Raw genomic sequence first — 24,757 nt, forward strand, 5'->3', positions numbered from 1 at the left:
TTTTAATGTAGTATTTATTTGTAGTAGTTCCTTCTTGGGATAGTAATATGTGTGTTAGTATCCAGTTATCAAGGATGATTTTCTTCAGGATGTAATTTTGTAGGAAAAAGTCTTACCATATTTTGCCCTGGTGTGTGTTAAAATGGGTTTGTTTTTAATGGTTCGTTCAGTTCATCCTACGGGGTTGCCTGGCTTAGATTTTTAAAAGGCAAGGATTGGAATGTTTTGTTGTTCTGTTTTAGGTTGCTTTCAAAACAGAACCGTCTCACTATGACCCGAAATGCTGTATGGGCTCTATCCAACCTCTGCAGAGGGAAAAATCCTCCTCCTGATTTTGCCAAGGTAAGAGGTGATTGTAGGGAAATGCATTCTGAAGTGTTGATAGCAAATAAGCAGTGAAGGTGGTGAAAGTTAAACTAAAAAGAAAGAATGGTTCAGAGAAATTCTGAAGTACTTCATGAGCTGCTTACAGATTTAAGTTTTTTGGGCAGACATTCACAACCACTCTTTTAATGTGACTGCCCCATAACTTTGTTGCTGTTCCTGTACTGGAGAGGACCCTCCCACAGCAGAACAACACTGCCCATTGTGGCTGCTGCAGTGCTGCATGTGGCACATCTTGGCAGACAAGGATGAGTGTGAGTTGCCAGAGGATGTACTATGGAGGCTGAAGAACTGTCATTGTGCTCTTTGGTGGACGTGCCCGTCTGTGCTTGTGTAGCTACAGCCCTGCACAGAAGTGCTGTCTAGGCCTGAAAATTTCAAATTATTGAACCTTAATGTGCCAATGCCTAGTCCTATAATGACACATAGAAAATTAGCTGACATAATAGATCTTCTGCCAAGAATCTTTTAATTGCACAGTGTATCTCCTCTTAATGTCTTACAGGTTTCACCTTGTCTTAGTGTGCTTTCCTGGCTGCTCTTTGTCAACGATACAGATGTATTAGCTGATGCCTGCTGGGCTTTGTCCTATTTGTCTGATGGCCCCAACGATAAAATCCAGGCTGTGATTGATGCAGGAGTCTGCAGAAGACTTGTGGAACTGCTGATGTAAGGAACTTGTTGTGAGCAAGCTTACTGTCCACTCTTTCCCCTAAAATCAAGGTTATAACAGCAGAAAGTTTAATTAAATATGTCTTGAAATGTGATTTTCCAAAGAGCAAGATTCAAATTTTAATTTTACTTTCTGTTCAATGTTCTCTATTTGTTATTAGTAACAGGAGCAACAGAACTTTTCTTGTACAAGTTTTACTGTTTCTTAAGACATTTTTTCCAGTGCCTAACAACCACATTTTCTAAAATCCATAATATATACCGGAATTCTCCCTGTGCCATTGAAGTTCACATTATAATAAAAAATAACGTGGCCAGCAGGCCCAGGGCAGTGATCCTTCCCCTGTACTCTGCGTTGGTGAGGCCACACCTTGAGTTTTGTGTTCAGTTCTGGGCCCCTCAGTTCAGGAAAGAGATTGAGGGGCTGGAGCGGGTCCAGAGAAGAGCAACAAGGCTGGTGAAGGGACTGGAGCAGAAGTCCTATGGGGAGAGGCTGAGGGAGCTGGGGTTGTTTAGCCTGGGGAAGAGGAGGCTCAGAGGTGACCTCAGCACTGTCTAGAACTACCTGAAGGGAAGTTCTAGCCAGGTGGGGGTAGGTCTCTTCTCCCAGGCGCTCAGCAATAGGACAAGGGGGCATGGGCTCAAGCTCTGCCAGGGGAAATTGAAGTTGGATATCAGAAAAAATTCTTTGCAGAGGGAGTAATCAGGCATTGGAATGGGCTGCCCAGAGAGGGGGTGGATTCCCCATCCCTGGAGGTTTTTCAACTGAGATTGGCCGTGGCACTGAGTGCCATGATCTGGTAAAGGGACTGGAGTTGGACCAAGGGTTGGACTTTATGATCTTGAAGGTCTTTTCCAACCTAATTGATTCTGTGATTCTGTGAATTACCTAACAAGAAAATTGCTAAAGGATATAAAAGATAAAAATGCAAGAAATAGTTAAATTTACTAAAATTGGCAGGACCAGGAACTTGAAATATAATTTCCTGAACTTTTATTGTAGAAGGGCATATGCACACTTTGGTCAGTAAAGTTTAGCTGTGAGAGTTGGGGTCACAGAGCCTGACTGTGTTCAGAGCCATTTCTTCAGGTCTAAGGTCAGGACATGGAACATTGAATTGCCTAAGAACAAGAAATAATGGTTTTCACTGATGTAAATAAAAAGACTATTAAGGCTTTTAAGATTAAAGCAAATGTGATGCTGGATGAATGAATAGAACACAGTGCCTGTAAGTAGCTTTTTATAAAGAAGTGTTTTCATTTGAGAAAAAAATTCCTTACTTCACCCTTCCTATTCCAAACATGATTTAACAATTATGATAGAGGGATGCATAAGATGACAGAATGTGATCAAACAGTTGCATGGGTTAAACACACAAGTTCTGTCAGTGTTCTCTGTCATTCTCTGTTTTTGTGTGTGCTACATTAAGTATATTTTATATTTGAAGCTGATTATTTTTCCCTTTTCAGAATGCTTAAACTCTGAAGTGCTTGTTATCTAATATTTTATTTTTATGCTACTGAATGATCTCTAAAGGCCTAAATATTTAGAAGCCCTAGAAAGGCTTATTGTTGGTTTAAAATCAGAATGTTTTGATTCAGATAATGAGATTTAAGTCACTTTTACCAGGGAAGTTTTCTGCTGGCTGGTGGATGTACTTTCTTTGAGAATGTAAAGATGGGGATGCTTCAGGCTGGTTAATATTTTAATTTTTCTGTGTCAATTCTAGGCACAATGACTACAAAGTTGTATCTCCTGCCTTACGAGCTGTTGGGAACATTGTCACAGGAGATGATGTCCAGACCCAGGTATGGATTCACTTTCTCTTGTGTTGTACTGCAGTTCATCCTTCTGTTAGTTGTGGTAACGTGTCGTAAGCTCCTCCTCTTCTTCCTTTGGAAGTTTGGAAGTGAAGATTGATGACACTAATTGCTGCTTCAAAGCATGTGATCGTTTTCACAGTCCTGAACTGCTGGGAATTCTTAGGTAGCTGTGTTTGGGACATACAGACAGCTGTGCAGGGACTGCTTTTTGTTTATTTAAAGCATGTCTGCCTTTTAGGCTGAATTCTATGCTGCATGAAGTGCTGTGGTAGGGCCATCAGGGGCCTGTCACATTGAATGCTGTTGGCAATCTGTGATGAGGATATCAAAACCAAGTGTCTAGTCAGATTTTGGATGGTATGCAGTTGTGTCTGGGTACATGTTTGGAGAAACATTGGTAGGAAACAGTGACTCCCATCACTTTATTGGAATTAGATTGGGAGCCAGGAAACCTGATGCTTCAGAGGCACTAGGTTGTAACTGGGATGTTTCTGTAATTCTGTAACATTGAGATTGGAGTTAAGGATGAATTACAGCACTGTTTGAATATCTTATCAGCAAGAGGAAGATAACATGATTTTTTGATTGTTACAATGTACTTTGTGTGGCTGAATTACATAGGCATTCTTGTACTTTTTTCAGTGGCATTTGTCTTGCATAAATAATGATTAAGGTGTGTTTTGTGATTTCATAATTTTATTGAAGATAAAACCACAAAGGATCACTAATTCATATGTAATGCAGGTTATTAAATACTGCGTAAATCTTAGATTTTAGTTAAAAAAACCTTTGAACTGTTTTGTTGTGCAGGACTTTTTTCAGAGGAGCATACCATAAGCTTTCCTAAAAATCTGGAGAACTCTAAGTAGGATAGTTGGATAGCCCTGCATGAGGATTGTGGTTTATGCTAAAAGTGATACAGGATGCATATAAAAATAATCAGAAGGAAGAGCCCAGCTTTGAGAGTGATATATTTCTGCATATGAATGCAACATACAAGCTAGTTGCCTGAGAACATCTTTGTACAACCTTGGAGCACAAACCTGCTTTTATTTTTTCTCTTATTTCCAATTATTAACAACTGCCAGTGCTTGGAGATAACCAAAACCATAGACAGTAGGCGGGGCAGTCCTGTGGTGTAAAGGAGAACACTCCGGACTCCGAATCCCAAGGACCTGAGTTCCAGTCTCAGTGGGACCATCCCCTGGCAATTCAATGCCTCCCTGCCATCCCATCAGATCTCGGATGCTCAGCAGGGTCAGCCCCGGTCAGTACCGGGTGCTGTGACAGTCCCGAGGACTTCCCTGTCACTGTCCAAGCTCGCTCGGCCGTGGCAAATGGACCTCAGGACTGAAACGGCGGGGCCAGTTCTGTGCACGCTGTGCCTCACCTAAAAAATCCCCTGCGCAGGCTGGAAGGGCACGTGGGGAGAGCCCTGCCCAAATCTGCATTCGCCAAGTCTGGCCATACATACATAGTAGGCATGGAGAAAAAATACGTTTGTCACAGCAGACACCTGATACCATCCTGAACCATAACCTTTGTTTTTGTAATCTTATTTGAAAAGTTTTAAGAATATGGGGCAGTGGGGATATGAACAAGGGAATTCAGTCCATAGATTTCATGATCAGAGGTCATGATCACAATTCAGCTTGACTGGAGTATTTCTTATGTAATTCTCTACCACACCGTTCTTTCTAAGCTCTCTGCTTTTGCCACACGAGGCAAAACTACTGTGCTTCTTGGTAGACTTTCCCAATTTTTAGCTTAATTGTAACAAGCTGGAATTTAGTTAAAAAAAAAAGTTGATTTTTTCGGTCTTTGAACCTTGTTATGCTCTTTTAGAGGGTCAAAAACTCTTCACTATCACACATGACATAATCAAATAATCTGTCTTGTAACATCAAAGTTATGGGGCATTTTCTGTTGGACTTTGGGCACTTAAAATTTTGATTTTTAGAAATGGAAATTTTCCTGCAGTTTTTCTGCTCTGTAAAATTGTGGTGTTTTTTACAATTTTTTTTGTAATTTTTTAAAATAAGAATTGTCCATTTTTTTTATGTCACTGGACACAACACTGGCAACAATCTGCCCCACAGTGCCAGCTGCTGTGGAAAATAGTAGTAGTTGGAGCTTACAAATAATGCAAAAATACAGGAAAATACCATAATCTCATTTTTGTTTGGTCATAGTGGACTTGGTATCTTCTTCTGTTCAGGTCACACTGAAATCATTATAAAGACATGGTCTCTTAACCTGAATGACTCAGGAGTTTTGTTCATTGGCTTTTCTGAAAAGATCTATTTCTTAATATGTACTGTTTTTTTTGTTTTGTTCATGTTTGGTGGTTTGGGGTTTTTATTAAAACTTTTTGAGATCATCTGGTGGAGTATGCTTTTTAGATTTTCAAGACATTGTATTCTTTTTCCTGTGTTTCTATATCCTAAATTTCTTTTAAGGTGTGGTTTGTATGTTTTGTTTTTCCTTTTGTGTTCAGGTAATTCTGAATTGTTCGGCCCTGCAGAGTTTACTGCACTTGCTAAGCAGCCCAAAAGAATCTATCAAAAAGGAAGCATGCTGGACAATATCTAATATAACAGCTGGAAACAGAGCACAGATCCAGGTAACCTTTCAGCTGTGGTTGGTAATCTTTTTTTTGCAGGCTGGAAGAAACACACATCAGGTGGTTGGTGCACTGGTTTGTGCATAAAGTGTGTATTTTTGTGTAGGTGCAGTCACAGATATACGATTACGTATAAGAAGCACATTAGGAGCTCTGTGGTTAATTAAAATATTTCAATGGCCCAGTCATCTCCCAAATTCAGATTTTTAATTTTCTAATCATCTAAAGATTATAAGGGGGGCAAGATGGTTTTGATAGAGAATGACAGAATGGGGCTATGGTCAAGAAAATTTTGTCATAAAGAATTTGCTTTGTGCTTTTGATAATGTCTAAGATAGAGAAACTCTCAAGGATGAAAAGAATAAGCAAAAAACTTCAAGAATCAAATAACTGTACATATTTCTTGATTTCACCATCAGACACAGACACATCTACATTGTAAAGTACTTTAATTCTGTTTATATTTTCTTATAATTCCTGTGACAGGCAGGTGTGCTGAGCCAAACCTAAATTGTTATTTATTAAACTGAACAATTATGGAAGCTATCTAACATGTTGCATTGGGATTTGTCATTTCTGGTCGTACCAAATTTTGTAATCCTTTCATGTTAAGTGATATCACACAGAAGCAAATGTCTTACTCCCTTATGTCAGTCATTACAATTAGGCCTCCAAAAGATCAAATCTTTGTTCTGATTCTGGACTGAGTATCAGCTACCAGGAAGAATTCCCAGGACTTGTCTCCAGCTGATACACATGAGAGATGGAATATCTTTTCCCTGGGGAAAAGTTTTTCTTTGGCTAGGTGAAGAAGAAACAGGTCAATATATGGAGTTTTGTTCAAGAACAGATGTAATAGGGGAGTTTTTGCTTGGCTTTGAAGGGTGTGGTTTGGCTTGTCTGGATGTCAGATATCCCCCCAAACTGCTCCATCAGTCCCCTTATCAGCTTGACAGGAGAGAGAAAATACGAGTCAAGTTCCATGAGCTGAGAGAAGGACAGAGAGGGATCACTCACCAGTTCCTGTCACAGGCAAAACCAGACTCAACTTGGAAAAATAGTAAAATTTATTACCCATCAAAATCAGAGTAGGACAATAAGAAGTAAAACAAATCTTAAAAACACCTTCCCACCACCCTTATCTCCTTCCTGCACTTTACTTTATTCCTTGTCTTGGGTTGAGCTGGCAAAATGCCAACTGCCCAACACAGTGTCAGAACTTCTCTCCCCCTGCCGAAAAAAGGGGGGAAAGGGGAAAAAACCTTCAAACTATGCTTAAACTAACTATATATATTTATACAAGAAAGAGAAAATTAAGAGTAAACTACAATATAACACACTTATACAAGTTAGAAATAACAAGAAATAACTCTCCACTCCCCACCGAAAACAGATTCTATCACTCTAGATCCATAAGCACCCTAAAAGTCACCCAGCAGGAAAGAGAAAGTATAACAACAAAATGTTTCTACTTCCCTGAACTCAAACAAAATGCAAGTAGCGGCAGCAGCAGGAGGGCCCAGACAGCAGGGCAGCAGGTGCGTGTCTTGTCTCTGCTTCGGCCATGATGGGACTGAGTGGACACCTCCCACTCCTGTATTCATATCTCAGGTTTGTGTCATCTGGTATGAAATATTTCTTTGGTTACTTAGTCAGGTGATACCTGTCTCTCTTAATCTACATAGATTCTCTGAGCCTGCTAATTTGAGGCCTAGCTAAAACTACCACATTCCTGATTCTCTACGTCCTGCCCCCCAGCAGTTCAGGGATACCGTCAGTTCATCACTGGTTATTTCTTCCACTGCCTCCTCCTCAGGGGGAGGTCTTTCACCTGCTCCAACAGGGGGTCCCTCCCATGAGAGACAGTCCTCTGTGAACTTCTCCAATGTGAGTCCCAGCCCACAGGCTGCAGTTCTTCATGAAGTACTCCAATGTGGGTCCCTTTCCAGAGGCTCAGTCCATCAGGAGCAGGCTGCTCCAGTGTGTGTACCCCACAGGGTCACAAGTCCTGCCAGCAGAGCTCCCCCAGCGTGGGCTTCTTTCCATGAGTCCACAGGTCCTCCCAGGACCCTGCTCCAGAATGGGTTTCCCACAGGGTCACAACCTTCTTCAGGCATCCACCTGCTCTGGGGTGAGGGCCTGCATGGGCTGCAGTTGGATCTCTGCTCTGCCATGGACCTCCATGTCCTACAGAGGAATGGTCTGCCTCACCATGGTCCTCATGGACTGCAGGGAAATTTCACCTCCAGTGCCTGGAGCACCTCATTGCCCACCTGCCTAATGGACTTCTATGCCTGCATAGTTGTTTCTCTCACATGTTCTCACTCCTCTCTGGCTGTAATTGCTTCTGCCCAATCAGTTTTTTCCCTTAAATATTTTATCACATAGGTGTTACTAACCATTGGTCTCTTCTCCCAGACACTCAGCAGTAGGACAAGAGGGCACGGGCTCAAGCTCTGCCAGGGGAAATTTAAATTGGAGATCAGAAAAAAATTCTTTCCAGAGAGAGTAATCAGGCATTGATGGGCTGCCCAGAGAGGTGGTGGATTCCCCATCCCTGGAGGTTTCTAAACTGAGATTGGCCGTGGCCCTGAGTGCCATGATCTGGTAAAGGGACTGGAGTTGGACCAAGGGTTGGACTTGATGATCTTGGCGGTATTTTCCAACCCAATTGATTCTATGATTCTGTGATAATAATTGCTGATGAGCTTGGCTGTGGCCACTTGCAGGCGTGTTTCGGAGCCCGCTGGCTTTGGCTCTGTCAGAAATAGGGGAAGTTGCTGGCAGCTTCTCAGAGAAGCTGCCCCTGTAGCCCTGCCCACCCCAAACCTTGCCACGCCATCCCAATGCAAAGAACATTGCCTCATTTCCTCTCTTTTTCAGAAGTGTTGGAAAACCAGATTGGAGTGAATCACAGAGTCATGAAGGCTTGGGTTGGAAGGGACCTTAGAGAACATCGAGTTCCAAGCCCCCTGCCATGGCCAGGGATGCCACTCACTAGATCAGGTTGCCCAAGGCCCCATCTGACCTGGCCTTGAAACGAGGCTTTGTCTGATAAAAATACAAGTGTTTCCATCAAAGGCGTTGAATTCAGCAGTCTCATGTAAATAAAATTGAATTCTTCTGAAGTAAAGCTTTTCAATTCTCACTCACTGGATACAGAGTTTTTTCAGAGATTGCAAAGGATGCATGAAAATCCACCTGGAGACATCTATTGTTTGAGGAATGGTGGAAATATTAGACACTAGAGAGATTTGTCTCCTTCATTAGTAACCAGGCAGGAATGATGCACATTTACACAGAAAGTGAACCAAGCCCTGGCAAAAGTAGCCAAGGAGGTCTTGTTTCCTCTCTATCCTTTTCCATGGAAAGCAGCCTGATGCTTGCTGGTCTTAAAGCTGATGACTGGATTATTCATTGTTTATGATCAGAATTAGCGTGAAGGGATTATCCCTCTTCACCTAAGGTGTGGAATTATTTCTCTTTTTGCAGAAAACCTGTGCGAGATTATGAAAAGGCTGCATATTTTTCCTGAGGAATAAGTGTATTACACCCTTTGCAGTTGTAATCTTTTGGTTTTATGTTCTCCCTTACAAAGAACATTTAGCTGCTGAAGGGGCAGTGTAAAGCCTTCATACCTTGAATGAGGTCTTCATCTCAGAAAGCATTGGAAATAACACCTTTGTGGAAGATAACTTAGTCTCTGCTAAGCTGCCTGAAATTCCTGGAAATAAGAGTGAATGCTCATCCAGCTTCAGTGATGCTCATCTTAGGAAATGAGTAGGCAAAATGCAAAAACTTGTGAAGGTAGAAAGCTCTGTACGTTCTTCTTGTCTCCTCTAAGGATGTGACTAAGATGGCAGTGAGGAAAGAAAGTGATGTTTACTCTGGCTTAGTCAGGATTTTGCTTTTTACCACCAAAGATTGTATTTGTCAGATGTAGAGAATTATGTGCTTACTTACTAACTAACCTTGGTAGAGCTCCAAGAATTTTCATTCTGCCTTTATTGTGGTTTGTATGTTAATCCATGGATTAGCTGAATTTCTAACAGAAAGTGCTTTGTAAAATCAGCAACTGTACCACTGTTTTTCCCGCATCAGCAATTGTAATTGCTGTGCAAGTAGCAGTGCAGAGAAGGTAGTTACTACTGCTTGTACTACAGTAAAAATGTTTTTCCCTTTCCATTTCTTCCAATGAAGAAATTTTTGGCTGCTTTATCCCCGCTATTACTACTTTAGAAACAGTATTTTTCTCTCTGGAGGGCTATTTCAGCTTCTTCTGGAAAGTCTAAGAGTGTTTTCTGGGGAACAGTCCAGCCCAATACAATTTCTTAGGTTCGAGTTTTTTCTCAAGTCTGTCAGAGGGGTTGCTTCAGGATACAAAATTGTGTAGGGATGTTGCAAACTTAAGAAGAGCTTGAGAAAATCAGATATCTGTACAAGTTATTCCATAAAGAACTATCAGAAGTGGCAATGGAAAGTAAAGTTCATTATTACATTTTTTCAAAACTTCAGAACTCTGTTTTCATATTCTTGATCTACTGAAGAAACAGTTGTGAAGAGTCCTAGAGGTAACTTGAATGGCAGGAGCTGTTTCAATGGTGTATTTACTTCTGTGTCTGGTACATAAGTATTCACTGTGCCACGTTGCCCTGTTTTCAAGTGAAGGAGTGAGTGCCTGTCCTGGTTTGCACTGTATTCTTATTGCTGGTATCCACTACTTGGGCAATGTAAAAATGAGGCTTTAGCTGGAGAGTCTTGGTAATCCTTGGTCTTCTAAACTGTTACAACATCTTTATTTGAAAACAAATAAGGATAAAATAATTTCTCCTTTCTTAAAACAATATTTGCCCAATTTACCTGAACATAATTGTTAGTTTATACATATGTGTGTTTAGTAGTGTTTAAAGGTTTTGGCATCTTACCACAGATCAGCCACCTTTCTACTGAGAAAAGAGTAGAATTGCACTGTGATGTGGGAAGTAGGGAGAGGCAAATGAATGCCATGAGCCATTATGTTGCACCTTCATTTCTAGCAGTGACTCTTAAGAAATACAAAAACCTTCCCCTTAACTCTGCATAGAAAAATAATTGTGATAATGTGGAGAGAAGTTTTCATTCTCAGGATTCTTGCTTCAGGAAGAAAACAGTGTCAAATCACCAGAATACATGTAGATTTAAAAGAATCCATCTTAAAAGCAGCTGCCTTAGGATGTGTCACAGACAAGGTTGGAAGTGTGTTGTGCAAGTCCAGGGAAAAAAAAAAGAAACATCTTCTCAAAAGTGGAGTCTGTGTTTCATTCAAGAATCCCTCAGGCCCCATTCAGAGTAATTCAGCTGCCTTCAAACTCCAAGCACACACATTTTCTTTGTAGTGAAACACTGACTGCCTTGTGTGCATACCCAATTTAATCTATACTGACAGTTAAAAAAAAGAGATTAAAAAAATACTGTTTCCAATTCTGTGTGGGAGATAACTATCCTGGTAATGATATACTACAAATCATGTCCATCATGAGGCTTAGATTTTTTGGAACTGCAGAAGGAGGAAAACTGTGAAGCAAAGGACAGTGGAGAATGCTTACAACATACTTCATCTCAAAGCCAGTGTTTCTTGGAAGTAAAACTGGCAATTGCAAGTGTAATTGCAACTATTATCTTGTGTTGAAAGGCAGGTCTCATCGCAGATGGGTAACAAGTTCCAGAAAGGGCCTTGGTTCTTTAGTTTCTAGTCTCAGCCTAGAGGATGTTGTGTGAGATACAAGGTGTGATGAAACCTCCTTTCAGCTCCAGAGCTGCTGGGTATGCATTCCTCAGAAAACCCCTCTGAGGGATTACTTCAGACAACTCCTACTTAATGTCAAAATCATTGTAAACATTTGGGCTGGAAAACACTTTAAAAAAAGTATTTCTGAAGTTCGAAAATGCTGTTTGGTAAAGTGTTTCTTGAAGATGGTCGTATGCTAAAATAGAGAATAAAAACATAGTCTATTTTTAATAGCTGTGAGGATAAAGGATAATTCCCACCTGGGAAAAATTACCTGATTTAAGTTCATGGATGAACCTATTTCATCTGGGAGTTGAGGTAGTTTTTTTTTTAGTTTCTCTAAGTTAATTTCACATTGTGATGAATTAAAACATTATTTCTTAAGAACTGGTCTTCCTTACATAAGGAATTCTAAATAGTGGAGGCAGCTCCAAAGAAAATAATTTATTTTCCTTTCTCCCTAGTCCCTTCAAATTGCTCTGTAGTTCCTACTGGAGGTCTCAGAGTGGAGCCAGATCTGTTCCAGACTCTGTGATATTGACTGGCTCTCGTACAATGTTTAGCCAGGAATCAGGCAATAACAATTTGAGCATATGGTAGTTTTCTTTGTGTCTGCCTGGCGTAGTAAACCACATTATTGCAAGTTACCAGCTGGTCTAACTAGTGGGTTGTTTATCTAGAGCAGTCAGGATGTTAGAACACTATGGAATCCTTGGGTAGTGCTCAAGCCATAAATTAGCAATCCCTTCTTGCACACCAAAAAGAGAATAAAATATTGTTAAATCTAACAGGTATTTTACCTAATCAATATTAACAGACAGAGCTATATTTAGTGTTGTTTAAGATTGCATTGGGTTATACTCCCTCCATCCACCCACTGTAAAGTATAGAAATATGAAGTTAGAGGGAAGGACTTCTATATTCATCTCCACTTTCATCCTGTCTACAATGCTGTTTGGTAGCACACTCCAAAGGCTTTCACTGCCATTTCTAAAAGATAAGGCAGCAGCCCATCACTGTTAGATTTGCACTCCAACACACTCCAGTAAAGTCTTTCTAGCATTAAGGCAATGTAAGTTAACATGTGTGAAATGTGTGAAAGTGTGTGCTGAACTTCTTTTGGTCGCTTTTACTAAAGCACAGGAGATTTGGGATTATTTCCCCACCAGAGGTGGATGTGAAAGCCTTTCAGAGTGTGTTATCAGCAGTACCTAGGCAACAGAAAAGCGTGGTGGAATACAGCAGTCTTTCCCCTCTGTATTTCTGTGCTTTGAAGGTTTGGGGTGGATGTGGATATCCTGATGCAGTCATGATTGTCACTAAGTATAGTTTCTGTTTGTTAATTTCCTAGTTTGTATACAGCTTTGCTGTACTGCAGTGGATAGCTTCCCCAGTCAGGGAGAAGGGGAACCACATCTTCCTGGGAGTCAGAAGAACTGCACAACTGAAGCTTAATCCTGACTGTCGACCCTTCTGAAGGGCATGAAAGGCTGTCACATCCCTCAGAAAATGTTCTGTGTCTTAACTTCGCAACCCGTTGAAAAGCTATGAAAGGCAGGACATCAGACACAGCCTTCCATGTCTGACAGTGAAGACATCATAGGAGTTCTCTCCTCTTGACAGGTTAAGAAACTTATCACTTCTTTTCTAATATACCTTCAGTTTTCACAAGAACATTTGGAAGTCTGAGTATGGCTAGGCATGGCAGCAACAGGATCTGTGCCATATTTTTCCTCCTTTAGGGTTTTCTGTCCTTGCTGAAGAGCAACATGGACAAATGTAGCAAATTATACATTGTCTGTCAGTTTTAAAAACTCTGGAATGAAATACATTTCTACAAAATGCGATAAAGGTAGAAGCTCTTCTCCAAAAGGACCACAATAATGCTGGGGACATGGAAAAGGAACAACATGATTCACACAGAGTTGTGGTTTACGCAGGCATCAAATTACCTGAAATATGGAGTGTGGTTTATGTCATAGTTTGCATAGGTGGCCTAAAAATGTTCATGTGCTGTTTGTGGTAGCAGGACTTCAAAAGTATCTTAATTAAGAGCAAAATATGGCATTGCTAATGAAGTTGTATTAGTTTGTGAACTAGTGAAAGTCAAAGATTAATCTCTTTCAGGTTTAACTTCATGCTTAAGTACAAAATCTGTTTTCAGATATTTGCTATGTTATTTATAAAAGCAGTGGTAAATTGTATCAATAAACAACATAACTGGAACAGAAGTAACTGAGCAGTCTCTAAAATTTCCAGCCAGGAGGAGGAGATCACAGCAGCAGGGCTGTGTTTGCAGCTGCCATCTATATGGTGACTGTAATCTTGATTTTGTTAGAGGCAATGAGAGAGCTTGCAGGAGCAGGGAAATAGTCATGGTATAAAACTTGTTTGCTTTCACATTATGTGATGAATCACATGCAGACGTGTGATCTCAACACCTGCACACTGGATGGGTATGTGAGTTTTTGCATATCATAAGTGCTTTAGTTGTGGGATTCCAAAGGGGGAGAAGCAAATTCATATGGTACAAACCAGCTCAAAATATTGATTTAATATACTGCTGCTGAAGACCTCCCTAACACTGACTACAATATATTTGGATTGAACATCCATGCAACTGAAAATGCATTTTTTATCTGGCTTCACTCTTCAAAATTCAAAGACTAGAAGGTGAAAAAGCTTGATTAAAGTAAGACAGATAGAATGTTTCTAAGGGACAGAATCCTCTTGGAGGACCACAGCACTTTTAAAAAACCCAAACAACAACCCCACACCCCAGTCAAACACAGAAAAGTTGACACTTTGAAGGTGTTAGTTTAATGTATTAAAGGATGGGCTTTGGATTACCTTTTGTGCAGAAAAGAGATTTCTAATGTATTTTGCAGATACCACCTCATTGCCTAGTAGTAACAGCCTAAAACAATTTTATTTCTTTCATGTTTTTAAAGTTCTTGTTGAAATGTGTTCATTTTGTTTAAAATCTATGTTATCTTGAGCATTTCAAATGCATTGTGTTACTTTAGTCTTCAGCACAATTCCACATCAGGCACACACAGCATAGGAGTGTCTCCACTCTTGCAGACCCCTTGAATATCAGTGCAAGCCTTCTGTCCATGCCTGGATCCTGGACTTCCCACTTGCTCTGCCTTGTCAGTTTGCCAGCAAATTAGGTACACTGTGATCCTCCACACCCACGACTGTGTTTTGGGATATCATAAATGCCCTCATCACACAAAGCTGCTGCCCAAGCCCATGGGTCCTGTGTCCTGCAGCCCTGTTCCAGCTGAGGTGCCGAGATCTTCACTTAAGTTCACTCCCGTCACCCTAGTAGGTGGCATCCAGGCACAGTGGGCCCTATGGACTATGATCCTGCCCCAGTGGCTGATGCTGGGGCCCTCACCTGCTCCAGTTGCGGGGACCTCTTCACCCAAGAGGTCTGACACCAGTTGCTGGTCCCAAATTCACATTTTCTGTGACTTTAGTTCTTGGCCCCTCCAGCTACTGAGACACCACCCCCTCTCCCCCCCCCCCCCCCCCCCCCCCGCTGGCCCCACAGACACAGGGAATTCTCCTGGGGTCTGATCCAGTTCCTGGCCCACATTCAGTCATGCTGATCTCAGCTGTGAGCACCTAATCCTTACAGTGCTCAGTGGGCTGGAGAGGGAGGCTACGTAGTAAAATAGTCCAGAAAAGATGCCTTATGAGGTTCTGTGCAGTCCCACCTGTCCCTGTCATCAGTTAAATAGTCCAGGCTGGCTCTCTGCCTGTAGTTTGCTAATGGCCATTAATTAGTGATTGGAGCCTTTCCTTCTTTGTGATTGTTTCTCCTGCCCCCTGTCTATCACATTTGTGTCACTGTATGTTTTATTTATTACTTTCGTGTTACTTGTATCTCCCTTTGATGAGGTTCTTGATCTGATAACCTTAATGAAGCAGATGCTCTTCTGTTAAATGTACCCTTACAGTGTGTTGCTCTTGTATATTTTTAAAAATTAAGTGGTTTTTTTGTAGTAAAATATGTCGGGGCAAAATGCATTTTTTAAAGATCCTTTCTTTTGTCTTTTTAGTTAGGTTTTTTTTTTTTAATAGCTGACTCCTGTTTATGACCTACCACTTCCAACATTCATGTTCAGAAATTTCCGTTAAGGTCACTTCTTCAAATATTCTTGACAATGTACAAATGTAATACAACATGCCATGAGGGAAGTCTAAGTGGTTTTCCTTGAGGATCTCAGATTGCTGTATTAGAAGTGTGGACTCTTTGGCACAGGAGACTGTTCATGGAACTCTTGATACAACTGATAGGTGGTGTGGATTTGCAAAGCCGGTGCAGTGTGGATAAAAGAAATATCAAATGGTGGTTTTATTTTCACCAGGTAGCCATTCATGCTGTGAATTGACTGTAGCTTTTTGCTGTATGTAATCTGTTAGTTTTCTTCTACAGAGCTCCATGAAAAGGATCTTTTTTGCTTTCTTTGAATTTTCCTTAGAAGTTCTCTGATGACTTATACTTGAAAAGTGGTGGTTTAAAAATGTAATCCTAAGCTCTTGCTTGTTTGAATGATCCTTATGAAAGTGTTTCAGATCCCTGTCATATCTCTGTAATGAAGCTGGTTTGTGTCTCATTGCAAAAGGCTGTTTTCACAGGAAGTTACTAGAAACTTAGGGTTGCTGCCCAAATACTCACTTGACTTACATCACTTTGTTGACCCAAACAGTTAACCCTGCAGCTGAATCATCTGCTGCTTTGTGTTTTCACCAAGTGGTTGCTTACTTTGTGGAGTTTTTTCAGTACATTCTTTCTTTGCTTCTTTCTCTTGCCTGTGGAAATGTAGTTTGGCGAATAGGCCTATGAAGTTTAAGGGATCTTAATGGTTTACTGATTTAATCGCTGAGTGGTTCTCTACCTAGAAAAATAAAGGAATTATGGCATTCTTGCTGTTAGTGTGTGATTAAGTAACTCATTAAATATGCCAGTCACTTCAGTGTGAATGTGTTTGGAATTACTTTGGGATAAGCACAAACCACATCAGTAACTGGGGTTTTGAATGTAAAGCTGAATACTGACTTATCAGTTTTCAGTTTTGTCCCTTGATAAAGTGACATTTCATTGTTTAATGTATTGTGCTGATCATAGACATCAACTAGCTCAGGACAAGGAAGTTATTTCTAGTTTTTATTATAACCCTGACATGCCATTTATTTTGCAGACAGTCATAGATGCCCAAATCTTCCCAGCTCTTATAAATATTTTGCAAACGGCCGAATTTCGGACAAGGAAGGAAGCTGCTTGGGCAATCACAAATGCAACGTCTGGAGGCTCTGCTGAACAGATCAAGTATGAAATAGTTAAAATGTTTCAATGCAATTGAGTGAACTGGTGTTTGTGCAAGAAAACAAACTGTCGACCTAGAAACTGGAAAACCTTTCTGTATGCTTCTAGTGTTGTATCCAGGGAGACTGCATCCTTGTTGTGAATGAGCCTTTCATTCCTTTAGGGAGAAATCACATAAGTATTTCAGCTGTGAAACTTACTTAAGTAGTTGAACCATTTCTCTTCCATGAGAAAACTAAATGCAACTTTTTAACTTCTGGGTGGTTTTTGTAGAGTGTAACGAAATGCATTAGCAGTCTGGAGAGCAATAGCTCAGCCCCTCAGACAGTGGCATAATGTGCATTGTTTTTCTTGTTTAACTTATACATTATGCTTATATGCAATTTTGTATAAAATAACAACTCTGTAAAGATATCAAATTAACATGTTTGCGCTCTATAGAAATACAAATTTATGGTACAAAAATAAATTATTATTTCATAGCTATATGAAGAGAGAGGGGGTCACAGAGAAGGTATTTGGAAGTTATTTTCATTGTTTCAGCAGAATTGACTAGACACAAATAGATGTCTGTCATTTCTTTAGTTTCTCCAGTCAAGTTGATATTGTATCTGATTGTTTTGATTCTTAGACGTTCCTGCTAAGTGCTTAAATGGCTACACCAGTTATAATTTTGCAGACAATTTATTGGGTTCCATATGGTGTTTTTCAGGTATTTAGTAGAACTGGGATGCATCAAACCACTCTGCGACCTCCTTACAGTAATGGACTCAAAGATCGTGCAAGTAGCACTGAACGGGCTGGAGAACATCCTGAGGCTGGGAGAGCAGGAATCCAAGCGCAGTGGCACTGGCATTAATCCTTACTGCGCCCTTATTGAAGAAGCATATGGTAAGAGCAAAACACCTGTGCAAGTCAGAGCATAAAGCAATGGTCATGAGCCCGTTAGAGTTTCAGCAGACCCAACTCTATTAGTTACCTTATCACTGTTATCTGAAAATAACCTGTTCTTTGACAAGTCTCCAGTGTACTCCATCTTCTACATTATCTTTGTGTGTAGATTGAAGACAGTGTGTGCAGATCTTCTTTTACTGATTTCTTTTGTTCCTGAGAAAGCCCCCTGGGAGTCATTCAGTCCAATCAGTATCTTTCCTCCACAGCAGATAAAAGCTCAGGTGCAGTGCTCTGTTCCTTACGTTTCAAAACTTTCCTCCTTCCCTTTCTGCTGCCCAGTAGAATTATGGCAGCAGCTGCAAATCCCTTGTTTGCCTCTGCTGTGCTGAGGTTCTGGCATGTACCAACATGATTTCATCTCAGTTCTGAGGTGTTGCTGCTCTTAAATTCTTATTAAGAAAAACAAAAATGGAATATCAAGAGCAGTATAGAAGAAGATAGTATTACTGAGCATGGTTTCTTAAACCTTGGTTCCTTTCATGGTTACCTTGACTTTTAGGGAACAGTTATATCAGAATAGGATTTTTTTCTTGCCTGCTTCTAGGTTTTAATTTCCCTTTTCATGTCAGTGTTTCAGGAATGTCTGTAGAGTATCAGACAATTGTTTAGTCTTCATGCATAGAAAAAGGAGTAGACAAGAAAGCCAGTACAATTCCCAATATTAGAGATTTGCTAAAATGGCTACCCCTTGGATTTTGTTATAGCATCACTCCTTGCTGTATTATTTTCCTTTGTATTTGATTACAAGGCCTGAGTTTGTCAATTTGCTTAAAGAACCCCAAAAAATGGTTTCCTGAGTTTAACTGCATTGTATATACATGCAATACAGATTAGATAATGGAGTCTACATCTTTGGAAGTTTTGAATGCTTGTCCAGACAAAGCAAACCTGAACTGGTGTTGGTTAGTACTGCTGGGCTGGGTTCAGGTTGGACTGGATGATTATCAGAAGTCTATTTCAACCTGCACTTAAAGTGATTGTGTAGTCATGGGCCTCATAAATAAAGCACTTTCAGGAAATTTGGCCCTAAAAGTCTCTTCAGAAAAAGTCTTTCGAGTTTGAGGCCTTGTTCTTTACCCATTCAAAGTTGTGGATTTAATTTTTGAGTGAAAGGGTAGAGGCAGATGGAGAGCACGAAACACACAACACAGTTACAGGGAACTCTGTAGTTCAAACTGTTTTTCCTTGGTTGTGGAGAGTACAGGTTGGGTACAGGTCCCCATGGAGGGGCTTGTTCTTTCTGAAGGTGTAAAAGAGTTGTCATGGAATGTAAATGTTCACAGCAGACTGAAAACTGTCATGGTTATATGCTTTCATTTCTTTTCTTTGCAGGCCTGGACAAGATCGAGTTCCTGCAGAGCCATGAGAATCAAGAGATTTATCAGAAGGCCTTTGATCTGATAGAACACTACTTTGGAACAGAGGATGAAGACAGCAGCATTGCCCCACAAGTAGATATCAACCAGCAACAGTACATCTTCCAGCAGTGTGAGGCTCCCATGGAAGGCTTCCAGCTCTGAGGTGCCCCTGTGGTGTGTGCTCCTCTACCCAGCCAATCCTGTTGTCGAGCCACAAGCCACCCGTGGAGTGATTCTCTCAATGTTTTCCATAACCCTGTTTGCGCTCATTTGCTTGCCTTGTGCACATGCTCTTACATACGTCTGGAAAACTTTTGGCTCTCCATGGCAGGATGCCCCCTCCTTGGCAAGGGGTCGCCAGAATCACCCTTCTCCTCTAGATTCTGAATCTCTCCACTGTCATCTTTGTGGAGTTGAGGCACCTTTCTATACTTTGAGATATTCCCTGTTCATATTACAGGAAAATAATCCCTCCTCCACTAGCCCCCACACTCATGGCATCCAAGAGAAGGCTGGCTGCCTTTCTCTTGTATTTGCTGCAGTGTGTGCCTGCAGTCCAGGCAGACATTCAGCATTCTGAGAACGTAGCTGAATTAATCCCCCATGTTCTCCCTTTGATGCCTCTTTGGATGGCTGCGAGAGATGTGTTAAACCTTCACATGCAATGTATCTATCTACTTTGCTGTATGTGCCAGCTGGGGTTATTGGCATGAGGAACATGTTACAAATAAGGGAGTGAGTTCTCTGTCCCGTGCAACAACAGGCTGCAATGGACACGTTTTGTTGTTCTTAAGAATACTGAACACATCTGGCCCCATCCCGTCTCAACACTGAGCTCCCAAGTTGGATTGCAGACCACTGTGGAGATTTGTATACCTTCCCAGTTTTTCCTCTCCATCTACAAACAAAGAACCTGTGAATAGGTCACTCTTTTAACACCTCCCCAGAAATGACTTTCCAAAACAGCTTCTAGAATGGAGAAACTGCCCTCACTTCTGCTTGCCAGCACAGTATGATCCAGCTGGGCTTTCCTTAAAAATCAAGCCCTTTCTGACTTCATGCTCCAGAGTCTGGTCCTTGGTATTATTGTTATGGCTGAAAAATTCCCGTCTGCCTCTTCACATTTTTACACAGCGTGACTTGAACAGATTTGTCTTCTAAAAAAATTACCTTCCAAATACAGAAATCTGAATTTGTAAAACTTAGCACAAGGAGCATTAGATCTCCTTCTCATTTTCACAAGACAAGAGCTTCCTCTCCAGCTCACCTGATGGAATAGAGTCCTCCTGGTCAAGCCCTTTATTTAACAACTACAGTGACACTACATTCAAAAGATAGTACTATTACACCCGGATCCACCTGGCACTCCCATTTCATTTTTCCCTTTTGCTGTTTATGAGACTTGAGGTGAATTAGCATGGAACGCATGGGTCCTACAGGTGACATCTGTAAGGCATCGCTGACTGCATGACAGCTGCCACCCGCAGCTGGGGACTGCCCTTCTGCTCGCAGCATGTTCTTGGCTCCGCAGCCTGCTTGGATCACAGACCTCTGATGCAAAGGCCAGCCACTCCTCACTGAGTTCAGCTGACACTGACACCAAACTCTTCACCCAACTGGGGAGATGCCACGTGATTGACAGTGGCAGTTCCATTTCCGTAAATGCAATGGATTCCCTAGGCCGTCCACTTCCTCCTGCATCTTTCAAGCCATTTTGGATGCTTGGAACACATATTTGTCCAGTGTAAACATTTCAAAATCGCCACTGCCAACTGCAGCGTCACATACCTGTGGTAAATGTTAGTGGCAGAACTGTCTGCAAGATCCTCATGACTCCTCTCAGTGATAAGCCACTGCAAAAGCAAAACCAGCCCTTGGATACAGAGTTACAAAGATATATAAATCACTTGTCATACTGCTGAAAGAAGCTAGGCAAAGGCCTGAACATCAGCTCTGTGTGACCATTATTTAAATAAAGTCTTCAGTTCTGTCTCTGCTTCAGGATGGAGACTCTGACCTGTGTGGCCACTGCAGAAGCCACCTGCTGCCTCCCTAGCTAAGCCAGTTGGCCTCCACTTTCCCTCTCCCAGTTATTTTCTCTAGTGCTGCTTTGTGCTGAAGGAACATTTAGTTTACTGCACTTGACCTGTAAATGGACTTCAATTCTTTGTAATTTTAGGGGGTTAAATTTGGTGGTTAATTTAAAAAAGCAAAAAAACCCTCAATGTTGCCTTTACATCACATACAAATAACTGTGTTTCTCTTTTCTTGAAGGGTGATAGAAGCACTGATTAGTAGCAAAATCTTGTTTTAGCTTTTGGATTTTTTTGTGCTGGATTTTTTTACGTGTAAATTTCCAATAACATGTCATTTCTATAAGATTTGTTTAAAACCATGTACCTCTTATTGGATGGTATAAAAATGCTACATATTTTGTAAACAAATCTGAGCAAAGTGTGTGTGCATATATTCTGTATATTCATATATGTATATTCTGTGTATATATACACTAGCGTGTATATATACATATATACACACACACACATATATATACACATGCATAAAGCGTGTGTATATATATGCATACCTATATATCTATATATATAAGTGTTTTCTCTTCCAGGCTAGTGAAAACAATGTGGTGCATTGCCGTTTCCCTCCCCTGCCCCCCAAGAAAGTAATGACAATTGCCTCTAAATGAGTGAATTAAAAAGAATCCATTTAAGCTGAATGGTGTGCCTTCCTGTGTAAGGAGCCTGGCCAGTATTTGTTACTTTTGCCATGGATATGTGAATTCAGAGCAGATAAGTATAAACCTTTAAACTTGGTATGTTTGTTTGAAGTGACAGGCCTGGTTGACACAGGTAATATTGTTGTCATAAATAGACTGTGTAAGGCATTTGATTGGTACTGCATTAATATTTTGACTGAAACCCACACTAATACAAAAATCAACATGGCACACATTAAATGGATTAAAATGTGGCTAAATCATAGGTCTCAATGTAATTTTAAATGCTGCTTAATTGAGTGTATTCCATCAGGATCTTCCAGCAACCAGTTCTTAGTGTTGCTTACTTAGCCTTATTAATAGGTTGAAAAGAAACAAAATCTACTTCTAACAAAGGCTGCAAATTAAATGGGTAAAGAAGGGAGATGAGAGTTGTGAATTACAAAAGAAAAAGCTCACTGATACAGACTAATCAGAATTACTTGGCAAGCCAAGGGCAAGTAAGCTATTTCCATTTTAATAGAGCAAAATGTGTAGCATAACATTACCCATCTAACAGATAACATTGAGGCCACACGTGAAGGACTCTGTTTTGGAGGAAAAGCGGTACTGAAAATATGAGGCTCATTCATTGTATGTTGCTACTTGAACACAACTTCCTAAACACAATTCTGTGTGGCCACATCGCCTGCTAGAAACTCTGAAACCAGTATTCTCTGCTCTGAAGGAAGTGCTCAGACAGGGACCATCTCAGAGAGTGCCTCTGGCTGCCACTTTTGTGATGGTCACACTGTGTTTTGAATGATCTGTTGTTGGTTTGTGTCTAAATAGGAGGCAGCTGCTCTTGCGTAGAATAGGTGAGGGAGCTTTTGGAGTTCTTGAGTTCTTCTCTTAGCTCTGCCAGGCAGCCTGTAGTGCCAGAAGTCATCTTTTCTTCCAAATTGAAATGTGCACATTTGTTCTGCCTAGTCGTGGAGATCCAATCCAAGCACCTTCCAAAAGCCCCACAGGCTGGTAAGGTGAAAAGATTAATAAGAATTTCTCAAGTTCTTTTTGCAACACCAATAGTGAGGTGGAAACACTGCACTCAGGTTTTAGCAATGTCTATTTTAAACTGGGTGCTAGAGAAAGGAAGATGCAGGACTACCTGGAATTGCCATGTAGCAGTCCTGACCATAGATCTGTAATGTCATTTTAGTTGCATATTTGTTGGGGCAGGAAACAGGAACTGTCATTCCTTCTGTTGGTAAATTTCCCAGTGGAACATGGCAGGGTCACTCTCTTGGATTCAGGAGGATAAAACGGGTAGTGGGGCAGGTTATTGAAAGCTTAAGAACCAAGCCAGAACCAGCACTTGGGGCTCATAGGAAGACATCACACAATTATTTGAGGCAACTGCTGCCTCGAGGCTTCAGCCTGTTCTTAAGTTCCTGTGTTGATTCATTGATGCCAATCAAATACTGGTGGTTGAAGTCCCTTCCCCTAATGTTAAAGAAGGGAGGAAGATGGTGACCCCAGAAGATGATGTGTTCTTGAACCTGTGGGGTTTTTTACTGTCAGCACCAAGAATGTTGGAAAACTAGATGGCACCACGTGGTCCTACATGTGACAGTGCTCCTGCTGTTAAACTTCTGTGCTTCTCTGAGGATTTCCAAAACACTGTCCTATCTCTGTGCCAGCTTAAAGTAATTCCCCATGTCTTCCAGTATCATTTCTTTGCTTCTGGAAACGTGCACAACACACCATTGGTACTCTCCTAAGCCAATTTCAGACATGAAGGTTTTTCTTCAGTTGCCTGAGTTTTAGTAGAAAACAAACAGGACCTCTGTGTGTACTGCTGCAGCCATGCCCGTAGGGCTGCTGTGTGCTCATCTGAGGCAGTGCTGAACTTGCCAGATTGATCGTTGCATTAGAAAGTTTCAGTTGCCTCTGGAACAGGTAGAGCAATAGAATTGATAAATTTGACCATTTTGAATAAATGTGAATGGAATTACAGACCAAGCCAAAGGGGAGAAAGAAAATGAAACACCGTTTAATGTTCCTTTCCATCACACACTGTTAAAAGGCTGCAGGCTAAACCTGTGAGCTGTCAGGTGATCGAGGTGTATTCAGTTCTCCAGTGAGTTGGATGGGCTGCTTTGGCCAGAAACATGCTGGTTTTGTCACCACTGTTTGTGTTTAGAAGTGCTTTCTTGGAAGCAATCACACTAGGAAAGAGGTGGTTTCTTTCATTGCCTCTCTGAGGAAGATTTACATCACTTTTCTAGTACCCAGCTACCTGCAAAGAAAATACAGCAATGGTTGGGAGTGAGCTGGAGACAGCAAAAAGCTCATTGTCTTGGGCTTTTGTTTGAGACTCTGGAGCCTACCTGGAAGCTGAAAGAAAACACAAAGGTTGGCAGTGATGCACAATTTTTATGACTGAAACTGAAAGGCTGGACAAGGGTGACAGACGGATACATGGAGCTTTTGTTAAACCACTGGACCAGACTTCAGGTTTTGAGTAAATGGTAAAAAGCTTATAGAAATTGAAGTAAAATGGAAAACTGATTACCATTGCTGCTCTGAAGTGTTGCTTTCTAAGGGATATTTTTCACATTCATCAGCTGAATGAGTTCAAATAGTTCTACTATTTCCAAAACTAGATGAGGTACCTGCCAGTTCTGTTCATTAGTGCACTTGGAAGTGTGTATTGAAAGGGTAATATTTTTGAGATGCACAATTTTAAGCTCTGTCATCACCAGACATAAATCACAAGTTTTATTTCATGGACACCTGAAATATTGTCTGAAATGCATTTTCTCTTTTTTGTCTTACTTCATACATATGTGATCACGAGTATGTAATCTGGGAAGATTTATTTTGGTTCTCATCTGTGTGGTAAAGAATCAGAGCTGTTATGGAAAATCTGTTCACAAACCTGCAGTGGAATTAAACATGACTTGCATTCAGTGTTCATAAGTGGACAGATCCGTGGGAGCCTGCTCTGCTTGACTGACAATGTATTTGGGATAATTTCCATACAGGAAAGCTGATGGCAGTTTGTGGTATCACCCAAAGGTTGCAACTTCTGTGGTGGAATTGACTGCATAGCTTGTCCGATTGG

At 40.9% G+C, this 24,757-nt stretch overlaps 1 protein-coding gene across 2 annotated transcripts in view; it reads left to right on the forward strand.

Moving 5' to 3' along the window:
- KPNA1 (karyopherin subunit alpha 1) overlaps positions 1-24,207 on the forward strand; it is a 60,380-nt gene extending 36,173 nt beyond the window's left edge. For both annotated transcript variants that reach the window (XM_071559407.1, XM_071559411.1), the window contains exons 8-14: positions 243-342; positions 890-1,053; positions 2,787-2,865; positions 5,378-5,503; positions 16,484-16,611; positions 17,321-17,499; positions 18,895-24,207. In XM_071559407.1, the coding sequence (XP_071415508.1) occupies positions 243-342; positions 890-1,053; positions 2,787-2,865; positions 5,378-5,503; positions 16,484-16,611; positions 17,321-17,499; positions 18,895-19,082 (964 nt within the window). In that variant the 3' untranslated portion in view covers positions 19,083-24,207. The remainder of the gene's footprint in view (positions 1-242; positions 343-889; positions 1,054-2,786; positions 2,866-5,377; positions 5,504-16,483; positions 16,612-17,320; positions 17,500-18,894) is intronic.
- Positions 24,208-24,757: the final 550 nt, after the last annotated feature.

This window comes from Pithys albifrons, chromosome 1 (assembly GCF_047495875.1).
Source record: "Pithys albifrons albifrons isolate INPA30051 chromosome 1, PitAlb_v1, whole genome shotgun sequence".
Lineage (NCBI taxonomy): Eukaryota > Metazoa > Chordata > Aves > Passeriformes > Thamnophilidae > Pithys > Pithys albifrons.